This window comes from Pseudophryne corroboree, chromosome 1 (assembly GCF_028390025.1).
Source record: "Pseudophryne corroboree isolate aPseCor3 chromosome 1, aPseCor3.hap2, whole genome shotgun sequence".
Classification (NCBI taxonomy): Eukaryota; Metazoa; Chordata; class Amphibia; order Anura; family Myobatrachidae; genus Pseudophryne; species Pseudophryne corroboree.
This window is the reverse complement of record NC_086444.1, coordinates 138,657,821-138,672,684: the sequence shown is the minus strand read 5'-3', so window position 1 is coordinate 138,672,684 and position 14,864 is coordinate 138,657,821. Positions and strand designations below refer to the sequence as shown.

General features: G+C 47.2%; 1 protein-coding gene across 2 annotated transcripts in view; it reads left to right on the top strand.

Annotated features, from left to right (window-relative positions):
• The window catches only part of TRIM23 (tripartite motif containing 23), a 47,681-nt gene that overhangs the window by 27,319 nt on the left and 5,498 nt on the right, over positions 1-14,864 (top strand). For both annotated transcript variants that reach the window (XM_063963215.1, XM_063963209.1), the window contains exons 5-11: positions 4,438-4,716; positions 6,328-6,510; positions 8,117-8,332; positions 9,272-9,406; positions 11,212-11,341; positions 11,572-11,682; positions 13,506-13,630. In XM_063963215.1, the coding sequence (XP_063819285.1) occupies positions 4,438-4,716; positions 6,328-6,510; positions 8,117-8,332; positions 9,272-9,406; positions 11,212-11,341; positions 11,572-11,682; positions 13,506-13,630 (1,179 nt within the window). The remainder of the gene's footprint in view (positions 1-4,437; positions 4,717-6,327; positions 6,511-8,116; positions 8,333-9,271; positions 9,407-11,211; positions 11,342-11,571; positions 11,683-13,505; positions 13,631-14,864) is intronic.

Here is a 14,864-nt window from a genome sequence, read left to right as displayed (position 1 = left end):
AGTTCCAGGCTCTGCCATTTGGTCTCTCCACAGCACCGAGGGTGTTCACCAAGGTGATTGCGGAGTAGAAACATAATCTCTGCCAACAGGGAGTGAACATAATTCCCTACCTGTACGATCTCCTGATAAAAGCGCCGTCCAGGGAAAGGTTGCTGGACAGCATTGCTCTCGCAACCAAACTTCTCCAGGATCACGGGCGTATTCTGAACTTTCCGAAATCTCACCTAGAGCCAACACAGAGGCTCCCATTCCTGGGAATGATACTGGACACGGAGTCACAAAAGGTGTTCCTTCCATTGGAAAACGCATTGGTAATCCAGTCGATGGTTCGGGATGTCCTGAAGCCAACCCGGGTGTCAGTGCATCTGTGCATTCACCTTCTGGGGGAAATGGTGGTCTCTTACGAGGCACTTCAATATGGAAGGTTTCACGAAAGACCCTTCCAGCTCGATGTGTTGGATAAATGGTCCGGATCACATCTTCACATGCACCAGAGGATCCGTCTTTCGCCAAATGCTAGGATCTCCCTTCTGTGGTGGCTACAGTCTTCTCACCTCGCCGCAGGACGGAGGTTCAAAATTCAGAACTGGATTCTGTTAACCACAGACGCAAGCCTCAGAGGTTGGGGAGCAGTCACTCAGGGGGTTTCAGGAAAGATGGTCAAGTCAGGAAGTCATCTTTCCAATCAACATTCTGGAACTCGGGGCAATATACAACGCCCTTCTGCAGGCCTCACACCTTCTTCAAAATCGGGCAATTCAGGTCCAGTTGGACAATATGACGGCAGTAACGTACATAAACCGACAGGGCGGAACGAAAAGCAGGGCAGCAATGTCAGAGGTGTCAAGAATTCTCCTCTGGGCAGAAAGAAACACTGTGGCGTTGTCAGCGGTGTTCATTCCGGGAGTAGACAATTGGGAAGCAGACTTCCTCAGCAGACACAACCTGCACCCGAGGGAGTGGGGCCTTCACCCGGAAGTGTTCAGGTGCTTGACAAGTCAATGGGGATATCCACAGATCGACATGATGGCCTCTCGTCTCATCAAGAAGCACAGGCGGTATTGTTCCAGGTCGAGAGACCCACAGGCTGTGACGATAGACGCCCTGACAACTCCACGGGTCTATCCGAGGGTGTACGTGTTTCCTCCACGTCCGCTGATCCCAAGAATTCTAAAACGAATAAAAAGGGAAAAGGTTCAAGCAATACTCATTGCTTCGGACTGGCCAAGAAGGGCCTGGTACGCGGACCTTCTGGAGATGCTTCACGAAGATCCGTGGCCTCTACCTTTTCGCGAGGATCTTCTGCAACAGGGCCCGTTTGTCTATCATGACTTACAGCAGCTACGTTTGACGGCATGGAAGTTGAACGGCTGATTCTAGCCAGGAGAGGGATCCTAACAAGGATATCCCGACTATGATCCAAGCTAGGAAGAGGGTAACGTCTAAGCATACCATAGTATTTGGAAGAAATACGTCTCTTGGTGCGAGAGCAGAAATTATTCTGTGGTGGAATTTCATCTGGGACGTTTCCTGCTTTTTCTGCAGGCAGGCGTGGATGTGCGCCTGCGTCTGGGCTCCATAAAAGTCCAGATTTCGGCTTTGTCCATTATCTTTCAGAAACAATCGGCTTCTCTCAAGAATGTGTGGACCTCGGGGAAAGGTATTCTGCACATACAACCTCCCTTTGTGCCTCCCACGGCACCTTGGGATCTCAATGTGGTACTGCAGTTCCTCCAATCGGACTGGTTTGAACCGCTACAGGAGGTGGACGTAAAATATCTTGCGTGGAAAACCGTCACACTGTTGGCCTTGGCTTAAGCAAGACGTGTGTCGGAGCTGGGGGCTTTGTCTCACAAAAGTCCCGATTTTTCCATGAGGACAGAGCTGAACTCGGAACTCGTCAGCAATTTCTTCCTAAAGTGCATTTCACATCAACCAACTTATTGTGGTCCCGGTGGTCACCGACACCTCTGCTACTTCAAAGTCTTTGGATGTTGTGAGGGCTTTGAAGGTGTATGTGAAAAGAGCAGCTCGTCACAGAAAGACGGACTCTCTGTTTTGTTGTTTATGATCCCAATAAGATTGGGTGTCCTGCTTCAAAGCAGACAATTGCACGCTGGATCAGACTTACTATCCAGCATGCTTATTCCACGGCAAGTTTGTTGTGTCCAAAATCTGTACAGGCCCACTCTACTTGGTCGGTGGGTTCTTCCTGGGCGGCTGCCCGGGGTGTCTCTGCTTTACAGCTCTGCCGAGCAGCTACCTTGGTCAGGTTCGAACATGTTTGCTAAGTTCTACAAGTTCGATACTTTGGCCTCTGAGGACCTTCAGTTTGGTCAGTCAGTTCTGCAGGAACCTCAGCACTCTCCCACCCGGGTTTGGGAGCTTTGGTACATCCCCATGGTACTAAATGGACCCCAGTATCCTCTAGGACGTACGAGAAAATAGGATTTTAATTACCTACCGGTAAATCCTTTTCTCGTAGTCCGTAGAGGATACTGCGCGCCCGCCCAGTGCTTCGTTCTTCCTGCACTGTTACTTGGTTAAGTAATGTTGGTTCAACCGTTGCTGTTCCTGTTTCAAGTTTGGTTAGCTTGGCTTTCCTCTTGTTGTGTGTGCTGGTTCGGAATCTCACCACTATCCTTCTCTCAAAGTATGTCCATCTTCTCGGGCACAGTTTCCTAGACTTAGTCTGGTAGGAGGGGCATAGAGGGAGGAGCCAGCCCACACTATCATTCTTAAAGTGCCCATGGCTCCTAGTGGACCCATCTATACCCCATGGTACTAAATGGACCCAGTATCCTCTATGGACTACGAGAAAAGGATTTACCGGTAGGTAATTAAAATCCTATTTTTGCATACTGGGAAAATACGGTCTTTTGGAATGTAGAACACAAATACAGTGCAGCATTGTTTTTACACTACAATATAATAGACTTAGGTCAACAGTGTCTAGGTCGACCACTATTGGTCGACATGGTTTCTAGGTTGACAGGGTCTCTAGATCGACATGAGGTTTTTTTAAAAAAATTGGTGTCGTTTTCTTCATAGAGTGACGGGGAACCCCAATTAGTGCACAGTGTACCCTCGCATGGCTCGCTGTGCTTTGGGCACGGTGCCTCGCTGCGCTCGGCACAGGTTACCATTCACAATTGTAGTCCACGTGGATCGTAAAGTATGAAACATTTTAAAAAATGTGAAAAAAGTGAAAAACTCATATTGACCTTTTCGCATGTTGACCTAGAAACCATGTCAACTTACTGTCGACCAATAGTGGTCGACATAGACACTGTCGACCTAAGTCTTGTCGACCTAGAGAACGGATCCCAATGCAATATAGGATGCACCCTCCTCCCAACTCTAAGTCTTCCATATATTTTAAAATTTTCCCCCACCTGCAGTGCAACATGGTTTTGCCACGGTGTGAAATAGCACCACCTAGCTGGAGCTACTCCCAACATTAAATGAGGCCTATTCTGAGACCGGGTTATGTATTCTAAATGTCCCAAAAACAGATGAAGGTAAACGTAGCCATAGTGAAGGGTGTGCAAGTGGTGCCTTTGTCCAGGGCCTTGAGGGCGGTACTGTTGCTGCCCCATGGCCCCTGCATCTAACTTGCAGGGGCGAGGATTGCAGGATAGACAACCAATAGGTAGGCATCAGAGGGTCAAAAGGTCAACCCATAAATGATCGCCATGAACTTAGGTTGACAGGTCCAAAATGTTGACATGCAAATGGTCGACACAGAAAAGGTTGACCTATTCTTTTGTTTTGTTATTTTAATCCTAGTACCTAAGCCTAACCATCCTCGTAGCCTAACCCTAACCCTTCCACAAGTGTCTAACCCTAACCATAAAAATCATGAAAAACCATGTTTTGACCTTTTTTGTGTCAACCATTTGACCCTGTCAACTTATCCCATGTCTGCCTATTGCCTGTCGACCATCCAGTGTCAACCTATTGACTGTCTGTGTACCATCTTATCTACCATCTGGATACCGGCTACGAAGGGTATATGGAACCTCACCCTGCAGCCAGTAGTGGAGCCTGTACCCTGCAGTGCCTACAGCCTCCTGGAGCAGCTCTCCACACTTCTCCTGTGGGGGTAACACTGAAGCTAAAGGGTTCACTAATAGACTTGTCCCATTCTAGTGATATGCCCCTTTCTTTCCAGACTACGTGTCTTGTAGAATTCTGAGTCGGGTGTAAAGTGAGAAAGGGTTCTCTTGCTCAGATGGTAGAGAGATGTGGATTATGCCACATGACCAGTATGGTGAAGTCTCGATGGCTTTTACCTGATTCTGAATTTCCCTGGCACAGACTTACGGATGGGTATATTTGAAGATCTTTCCACTGAAATGAAAGTGAAGGGTGCGACCTGTGTTTGATAATTCAGCATTTCTGTCACATTTCTACTCACATTTTTATTGTTTGTAGAGTATCGTCCGCTGCGATGAAGATGAAGCCCACGTGGCTTCTGTATACTGCACTGTATGTGCCACCCACCTGTGTGCAGACTGCGCCCTGCACACGCACTCCACAAAGACACTAGCCAAACACCGACGTGTACCTCTAGCTGACAAACCTTATGAGAAAACCCTGTGCTCCCAACATCAAGTCCATGCCATTGAGTTTGTGTGCTTGGAAGACGGCTGCCAGGCCGGCCCCCTTATGTGCTGCGTCTGCAAGGAGTATGGAAAGCACCAGGGTCACAAGGTAATGTAGTGCCGGCTTCAGGGGTGCATGCTGGTCATTCGCAGCTGAGTTTTCGCATGCAGTGGATCTGTTAAAATATGATAATGACTCTTAAACAGGGATATGTACTGACTGTGTCTGTGATCCGCCGCTAGCCTTCAAAGACGCTTTTTCTATGTCGGCACAACCCTATGGCTGCTGAGAATGTCCGTTGCCAGAGCCATTACAACTACATACGAGTTTGCATTACCTCCCACAAACGCACATTACCTGTCCCTCCCTTTGCAACTCAGTGCTCACTGCTTCCACCTGTGCAGTGCAACTCTGACACGTGCAGTAGCTCAACTGCGCGAACACTGCATCCACCTCTGATTCATGCCCATAGTATTAAAACCAATGTATACTTGCTTTAGGGATTGCTATGTTTATTTCTTTACATAGACTGCAGTATTTTACCCATGAACAGAGCTCTAACATATTTATTTTTTATTCCGGGAATAATTTCCTTCTAAAATGTATTAAGTTTAAATATATATAATTTACTGGTTTTTATAATTACATTGCATCAGCACGTATACACACAGCAGAGTGTAGAACAAAAGTAGTCTAAGGCGCTGTACTGAACAGTGGGCCTAATTCAAACTTGATCGCAGCAATTTGTTAGCAGTTGGGTAAAACCATGTGCACTGCGGGTGGGGCAGATATAACATGTGCAGAGAGAGTTAGATTTGGGTGTGGTGTGTTCAAACTGAAATCTAAATTGCAGTGTAAAAATAAAGCAGCCAGTATTTACCCTACACAGAAACAAAATAACCCACCCAAATCTAACTCTCTCTGCAAATGTTATATCTGCCCCACCTGCAGTGCACATGGTTTTGCCCAACTGCTAATAAATTTGCTGCTGCGATCAACTCTGAATTACCCCCCAGTGTTAGCACAATAATGTATATCAGCAGCTACTCGGGAAAGAGGTTTGCCAGCCTAGTCATTCACAGTACAATCTACCAGCTCACCTTACTTATAAGCGGATAGGTGTGTCAGATGTAACTGTAGCCATACACATTTATTATTTATTATTATTATTATTATTATGGCATCGCAAGGGTCCTGTAGAACCATACATAGTGGTAAAACGGTATGCGGTCAAGATCCCGCCGGACGGAATCCCGGTGGTCGGAATACCGACACCGGGATCCCGGCCGGCACAATCCCGACATATTCTCCCTCTGTGGGTGTCCACACACCCATAGAGGGAGAATAAATTAGTGTGCCTTCCTTAGAAATGCCTGAGCACGCCTGCGTTTTTTTTTTTTTTTTTTTTCAGATACACCCAGAAAACGTCAGGTTTCCACCCAGAAACACCGGCTTCCTGTCAGTCAAACAGCGCCTGCATTGCGATTGCAATGTGTACGCATTTTCTGTCGCTATTATTCCTCGCAAGTGCGCAATGGGAACGCTGTGCATGTGCAGTCATTTGACAATCGCCCAGATTGCGATTTGCAAATTTTGCAATCCTTACTGAATCAGGTCCTTAGTATTTAATATTGCTCAGCCCTGCTAAACCACAGTTTTGGTTCATGGCACGCTGCGTCACTGCATTATCTAACAGATGTGTTGGTTGATTCTACGCAGCATGTTGTTCTGGAGTCTGAAGCAAGCCAGATCCGTGCCTCCATTTTGGACATGGCGCATTGTATAAGGAGCTTCACAGAAGAGATCTCTGAGTACTCCAGAAAGCTCACTGGCATCGTCCAGCAGATCGAAGGCGGAGAGCAAATCGTGGAAGACGGGATCGGAATGGCGCACACAGAGCACGTATGATAGATGCATTCTTCCTGTAATCTTCTCTGCTTTGTCTCTGTGTAGTGATGGTGGTGCTGGGTACCTTGCTGATAGGTACACAATTCCAGTGTTATGAATAGTCCAATGTTTAACCGTATGTCTACCTTCTATACCAGCCATACTGTGTCTCACACCATAGACCCGAGTTGGCCGCGTGTCCCACTTCTCTTGCTAGCTTTGCTATGTTATGTTGATGTTGTCCATTTCGGCATTCAGCGTGCTGACATTGATATGTTGACAGGGTCAGAGGTACTGTAAGTCTAACACCAATGCTGACAACATAGTGACTGTCTGCTGTATGTCCACATATGTTTTATGCTCGGCTCTTTCATCTTTCTCAATCTTTTATTTCCGCTCCTTGATGGAATCTTTATGATCTTATTGGTCACTATATGGGTAGCATGTGCGGCCTCATTGCGATTGTGACTAGCCACGGGTTGTTTCCGGGAGGGTGCTTACGCACCCATGCAATCCTATGTACTGCGGGTATGTGCTCAGTGCATGTTCGTGGGCGCACTGGTCCCAGCAAAACACCCGGATGAGCATGGCCACATCTGTATTTAATCCACACTCCCTTCAGTACACCAACCATTTGTCTAAATCTGTTTCCCTTCACCCCTTTCAAATAATCTTTTTCCAATTTCACGAGTTTCCCCACCTTTTATTTTACTTTCTCTGGTCTCCCTTCTACCATCAGCTCATTTCCTCATCTTCTACATCGAGTACATTACAGGGTATATGCAGCTGCCTGTGAGCGACAGTGATTTCTGGAAACCAACCTAAATCGCTGAACTCTCATGGCCGCCTACTGCTCACATCCAGTCTCTCCTGCAGCTTGCACACTATTACATATCCCATTAAGACTCCCTGAGGTAAATTTACTAAAAAAATTATAGACACAATCTGATTGGCTGCTATAGGCAACTTTTCAGTTTTAGGAGCTTTTGTAAATCTACCCCCGTCTCTTCTCACTTAAGGATTGTGTTACCTGGGACAGGTGGCCTCTTCACAAATCCGGGCATAACTATGTCCTATCAGAGAATACAAGTGTGTCACATAATAAAATCTATCCTCTGGATTGGAGTAAAATCCTACTTGTGAAATCCCTCACCGGGAGGGAGCAGGCAAATCAGAACAGCAAGGGGTGGTTCAGGGGCGTGGCACTGCATGCAAGGCAGTTCAGTGGTGTGGCTTCGTGTTTGCATTATCGTGGCCACACCACACACCGACCCGCACTAGACAACGCGGAGATCAGTGGGGGGCGTGGCTACGATGATGCAATTTAGCACATAACGCGTCATCTGTCCGCACCGCCCACGTCCATCAGTAAATTGGCAGCTGGGTGCAGGTGGTGGCCTGGGAAACTTACCCACTCTTCCAAGTGGCTGGGAACGCCGCCAATGTTTCGGGACCCTCCTGGCTATTCCGTGAGGGTAGGCAAGTATGAGTAAAATATACCAATATTTTTCCTTCATTTTCACATAGCTGCACTGTATTACTTGGGCCTAGCTGCATTACACGGCCGCATTATGATTTAGAGAATACAGCGATTCCTCTGCTTCTGTTTCCCATGTCATAGGTCCCGGGTACAGCAGAGAACGCCCGCTCCTGTGTCCGAGCATATTTTTCAGATCTACATGAGACGCTCTGCCGCCAGGAAGAAATGGCGCTCAGTGTAGTTGATGCACATGTGAGAGAACAGCTCATCTGGCTGCGGCAGCAGCAGGAGAATATGACTATCCTGCTATCTGAGGTGTCCACAGCTTGTCTCCATTGTGAGAAGGCGTTGCAGCAGGTAGAGTGTGTGCGTGTGTGTGCGTGTGATATATTGGCAATATGTGTCCTGAAGTGATCAGTGGATCGGATTCAGCCCCAGACACAGTGGTGGAGCGGCACTGCGCATGTTACGCAATGGTGCTGTTGCTCTATTCAATGTGCTTGTTAGTTGCTGCCTGATTGACAGGCTGCAGGCGTTTCAGCTTGGCCACAGGAAGCGTTACAGGAAATGGGGGCATGTTGGCACATTTTTCTGGGTGTCCTGGGGCCAGTAGCTCTGTTCTTGGACATATTTTCACTGTCCCCGGCAGCATAGTTTTGCTGGACATCCTGAGTAACCGGAGTATTACTCAGAGGTCCAATGTTGCGAGCAGTGGTCTCCATGTTGATCCAGTGCCTCATCCTTGGATGCAGACAGCGGATCAGAGAAGCTAGCAACTGGCATCGTTTTACACAGGACTCCCCCTGCAGCTTTTGTACAAAGACACAGCGGGCGGCGAGATTTGTGTCCATCTCTGAATCGGGCCCATTGTTCATTGTATAGGCCTGATAACCATTCTAAACCTCAACCCCTCTCAAGCAAGTTCCTCTGTAGTATTATTGGTGAGCTGCATGCGGCAGACTATGTATGTCCCCATCACTAAATAGAGAATTTGTAACAATAAGATTTCTCCCGATTATACTGTAAGCTGCATCTTCTTTAGAGCAGTCACTTTAACAATAATATATGTGACTGGTACCAAGGATAGGCAGGAAAGGTCGCTGCACAGTGCTCAGTACTGTGTTCTGGCGCAAGCCTAGTATTGCTTTCAGTTAGAGTGTTTCCTGATGTGGCTTACCAGCCTGAGAGGGGCGGCCACCATGTGGTAAGGCCTAGAGGGATGTGTGGGGTTTCATGTCATTGTCTATTGCTCCTCTACTGCTGCTGCTTGTGTGATGAGGGTGTGTTCTCGCACAGGATGACTGCCGAGTGGTGCTGGCCAAGCAAGAGATCACGCGCCTGTTGGAGACTCTGCAGAAACAGCAGCAGCAGTTCACTGAGCTGGCCGATCACATCCAGCTGGATGCCAGCATTCCGGTCACATTCACAAAGGTAATTTTGCAGGCCCAGTGTGCTGTAGCAGGACTCTCCCAGGTAGACATTGCTAGTCCTGTCAGGGCATTGCCGCCTTTGTGTAAATAACGTATTTGTGAATGCCCCAAAAGGGTTTGAGGTTGACTCGGTTTGTATTCTAGATGTAATAGCACTAATTGTTTAAATAAAAACCAAAAATAATCTTGTTGTCCCACACCTAGCCTAGTCTCCGTTCCTAGTAACACAACCTGCCACTCACAAGGTGTAATCCTACTTCATAGTAATCTACAAATTATCTGAAGGAGATACAATACAATCCAGGTTTGTTTAATAAGGGATGCGGTCATGTGACCGACGGTCAGGATCCCGGTGGTCACCATGCCGACGCCGGGATCCTGAGCGATCAAACGCCCAACAGTCGGCATGTTCACCAACAGGGACTATTCCCACTCGTGGGTGTCCACGACACCCATAAAGTGGGAACATAACCTGTGGCAAGCGCAGCGAGCCACCGCGCCACTACGTGGCGAGCATAGCGAGCCCGCATGGGGCTCTGTTGCGTTTGCTTTTCCCTGCCGGCATTCTGCGGTCGGAGTCCTGGGGTCGGTATGCTGACCTCCGGGAACCCCACCGCCAGTCTCACAACCCCAACCCGATTTAATATAAACATCATATATGATGATTTTTCTATACTTGAATCATTCTTTAAATTACTATGGTCAGCAATTTCTGATTTAAAGCATCATTACTTCTAGGAGTTCTAATTATTGCACAATAAGAATATTTCAGAAATTCCCAAAAACACAGATTATTAAACATTGGTTTTGAGTGTAATGGTGTATTTCTCTGTCAGCAAGGCTTGTGGGACACTGGACCATGGGATGGTTTCAGTGGGGAGGAGCCTAGTTTTAATGTTAAAGTTGTTAGTTGCAAGACTCCATCCCCAGCCTACAGTCCCATGGGACCTAATTCAGACCTGAGCGCAGCAGCAAATTTGTTAGCAGTTGGGCAAAACCACGTGCAGTGCAGGGGAGGAGGGGGGGGGGGGGGGCAGATATAACATGTGCAGAGAGAGTTAGATTGGGGTGGGGTGTGTTCAAACTGAAATCTAAATTGCAGTGTAACAAATAAAGCAGCCAGTATGTACCCTGCACAGAAACACTATAACCCACCCAAATCTAACTGTCTCTGCACATGCTATATCTGCCCCACCTGCAGTGCACATGGGGGGGTTATTCGGACCCGATCGCTCGCTGCAGTTGTTCACAGAGCAGCGATCGGGTCGGAACTGCGCATACGCCGGGAGGGGCCAGGACGGCGGCATTTGGCCACCGCTTTGGGGGCGTGGTCCGGCCAGCACAGGCGTGGCCGGACCGCGCAAGGGGGCGGGCCGCAGCGGCTGCGTGACGTCACACGCAGCTGCTGCGACCAGGGGCAGCAACGAGTAACTCCCGGCCAGCTGCAGGACCTACGCTGGCTGAGAGTTACTCTACAAGTACAAAAGCATCGTCGCTGTGCGATGCTTTTGTATTTGTGTGTGTGGGGGGGGGGGGGGGGCGGACAGACATGCGTGGCGGACTAGCCCTGTGCTGAGCGTCCCCCCGCATGTCTGGGAAGATGATCGTAGCTGTGCTAAATTTAGCACAGCTGTGATCAACTCGGAATTACCCCCATGGTTTTGACCAACTGCTAACATATTTGCTGCTACGATCAACTCTGAATTACCCCCATGGTTCAGTGTTCCACAGCCTGCTTCAGAGGGAAAGGCTTCAACAGTAAGTGAATAAAAATCCTCTTTCTTGTGTGTGTTTTTTTTTTTACAGGACAATAGAGTTCACATTGGTCCTAAAATGGAAATTCGCGTTGTAACACTAGGCCTTGATGGAGCAGGAAAAACAACTATATTATTTAAGCTAAAACAGGATGAATTCATGCAGCCGATTCCTACAATTGGTGAGCGACAATTACCTATGCAGGTGCCTTGGAAACATCTTTACATTCTTTTGGCCCCTAATGCGGAATAAAGTGCAGTGCCTGTTGTCACATCTCCTACATGTTATTGAGCGTAACGTGGACGGTTCCCCTTGATGAGACTGGAACCGTGGCTGTTGGGGGAGCGCCAATCTCATTGTTTGTCATAAGGTTATGTAAAGATTTTCTTTGTTTTTCTTAACTTTTTATAGGTTTTAATGTTGAAACTGTGGAATATAAAAACCTGAAGTTTACGATTTGGGATGTTGGAGGCAAGCACAAGTTGAGACCCTTGTGGAAGCATTATTACCTTAATACACAAGGTGAGTGGGTGTCTTACAGTAAATGAACCAGTTTTTGGGGTCAACTATAAACATGAAGTCATGTTACTCCCTGGTGTCTAAGGAGAAGCCTTGCATGGAGATAAAGTAACAGCCAGTCGGCTCCTAACCACCATGTCACAGGCTGTGTTTGAAAAATGACAGTTAGGAGCTGGTTGGTTAAGACTTTATCTCCGTCCACTTTATCTCCATTCAAGACTTAGTAAATAGACCCCTAAGTACCTAACGGCCTCTCACCAGCCACAGCAGCATCAAATGATTTGATCTTCTCTGCAGTGTATGACCATAATCTTTTTGCCTTGCTCTTGTTATTAACAGACCATTTATGCTCAGATCTGATTCATACAGTTAAAAGATCATAATAAAAAATATGTACAGTATACTCTATATTTGTGTGTATGTATGGGATCAGTATGAGGTCCTGGCGTTCGAAATACTGATGCCAGGATCCAACTGATTAAAAAGCCGACGGGGATGAGTAAGGTGTGTTGTTCTCTCTCCCCACCCCCCTAACCCTCCCTACCCACAGCCTAACACTAACCATCCCCCTTAATCCCAAACCCTAACCACCCCTTGGAGGTGCCGAAACCTAACCTCCTGTTCCCGCTGCTTAAACCTAACCCTCCTCCCTCATAGCATAACTCTCCGAGGGGAGTGGCTAACCCTAACCTCCAGTCCCGCCCCTTTCCGCGGATTACCTCTCCAGCGCTGTGGTGTCTCTTCGTTCGGCGTCCTGGCTTTCGAGATTCTGGCACCGGGATGGTACACCCATTCTGGATGCTGGTGTCGGCATTCAGAATGGTGTCGGGATTCCAGCGTCTGTATTCTGACTGCCGGGATCCTGACTGTTTCCCTATATAATATCTCATGCAGAATGCAACGACTAACAATGTAATTCCCTCATACTCTACTCTAATGGGCTAAAATGCGGCCTAATTATGTTACTGCATCTGAGTCCCAGATCTGCATCTAGCCATAGTGCCACTGGTTTTATATCCCTGTTATGGAATTATTACTTATCCCTTTAATAGGCCACCAATTACTATAGTAATAGTTTACAGACACAGCGTCTGGATATGTTTTATTTAATCTGTGACGCTACATCAGGCCTGGATAACCTGTGACTCTCCAGCTATTGTGACACTACAAGTCCCTGCATGCCCTGCCATGGCTTTGCTATTAGGGAATGCTAAAACTGTGGCAGGGCATGCTGGGATGTGTAGTTTCACAACAGCTGGAGAACCACAAGTTGGGCAGGCCTATGCTATATATTAGAGGTTATTTGCAAGCAAAATATATTTGTGCAGTAACCTGTATCCATGGGTTTAGCAGGTGGCTTTTACCCCCATTATGTCATTATGAGTTTCCATAGTTTATCCACTATCTCCGATTTCACACTCGTCTCTGACCACTGAATTCAGGGCCTAATTCAGATTTTTAATAATTTAATTCAAATGCAGCAGGAGGCGCCTGTAGAGGATAGAGAGGCGCCTGTAGAGGATAGAGAGGCGCCTGTAGAGGATAGAGAGGCGCCTGTAGAGGATAGAGAGGCGCCTGTAGAGGATAGAGAGGCGCCTGTAGAAGATAGAGGCCTCCTACATGTATTTGTGAGATTAGAGTGCTGAGTCGGAGGATACAGTCTCTGATCACCATCGTGACCGTGCAGTGTTTGCAGGCAGCGTTCAGTCTGCCAAGCTAAAACTTACTCAGACTGGCTGGAGGATCTGGATACCCAGGTCCGGGAAGTCTGCCCCTTGCAGGACATAGCCGCTAACTGCAATATGTTTGTGCGCTCTCTTTTCCAGCTGTAGTGTATGTAATAGACAGCAGTCACCGAGACCGAGTCACGGAAGCTCACAGTGAACTCGCAAAGCTGTTAACGGAGAAGGAATTACGTGATGCCCTGCTCTTAATATTTGCCAATAAACAGGTAATGTACATAAGTGAGAGCACAATTTCTCTTGTGCTTCTGATAACTCCAGGGCTGCAGGCTGCATGATGTTACTGCTCTTTCCTCTGTAGTTGTCTACACATGGATTCCCACCACAATTTCCGGCATGTACAGTTATGGCCAGCCATGCCGATGTACAAAGATAAGCAGGGCGCTTTATGAATTGGAAGCGGGGATTGCCTTATTTAGAATCACAATCGGCTTTATTGGCCAGGTGTACTCACGTACACTGTTATACATGTTAGACTTTTTATATATTGTTCAGCTAGTGGAAAGAAGCTTTTAATGGATCTGGTCGACTTTGCGGGAATGAACCTGTAGCGTCTGCCTGATGGAAGCGGTTCAAACAGTTTGTGACCTGGGTGCTGCATATTTATGAATGCATTTAGATTTAAATTTGTATTTTTTTTAGCTTTTCTTGTTGAATGAAAAAAACATTTCAACAAGGAGCCATTGATGGATAAACTGCGCGCAGCAGGAACCGGGATATTATTCTGCATGCACCGTGGATCTGTGATGTGACTACTGCTTCTGGCTGGCCGCAGCTGAATGCACAGAATTTACCTTTCGGAGAAGCCGACATAGACCAGCATGCAACGGTGGCATTCATTGTAGTCCCAATATCAAATTGGGAACACGAGCACAATCTGACTACCATCTGTTTAAAAATGTCATTATCCACAGGGGTGTCTGAGGGCATTCTAACAAGAATAAATGTGATTCCATGAGGTTAAAATAGACAGGGAATTGCAGTTGTTAGTTATAGCGCCTTCCCTGCACATTATCTGTGCTTTGGTGTTATGTCCACTTTTGAGTCTTAGGTGCCAATACACTAGATGATATTATGAGCAATTTGACCATTTCCGACGGATCGGAAACTACAAAACGTTCATAATAGTGCAGATCGTTCAGTGTCTGTGAATGGTGCCGCTGGTCGTTGGTCAGAGCTCATCTTCCCTGCTGCAGTCAACGACGGCATGCTCCTGGATGTAGCCACTCCCAGATCTTAAGAACTATCTTTAAGATATATCATGTGTATTGTACTATATCGTTTGCCCAGGACTTCCAGGGAGCTGCCGGGGGGGAGTTCAAGGGAAATGGTTAACGAGAAATCATAATTTACACCTTTGTCACCTTTACAGCATTGGCACATTTAGACGTCAGGAAGGCAGTTTAGCAGCAGATTGTGAGTGCAGAGGGAGAAGTGTAGGCA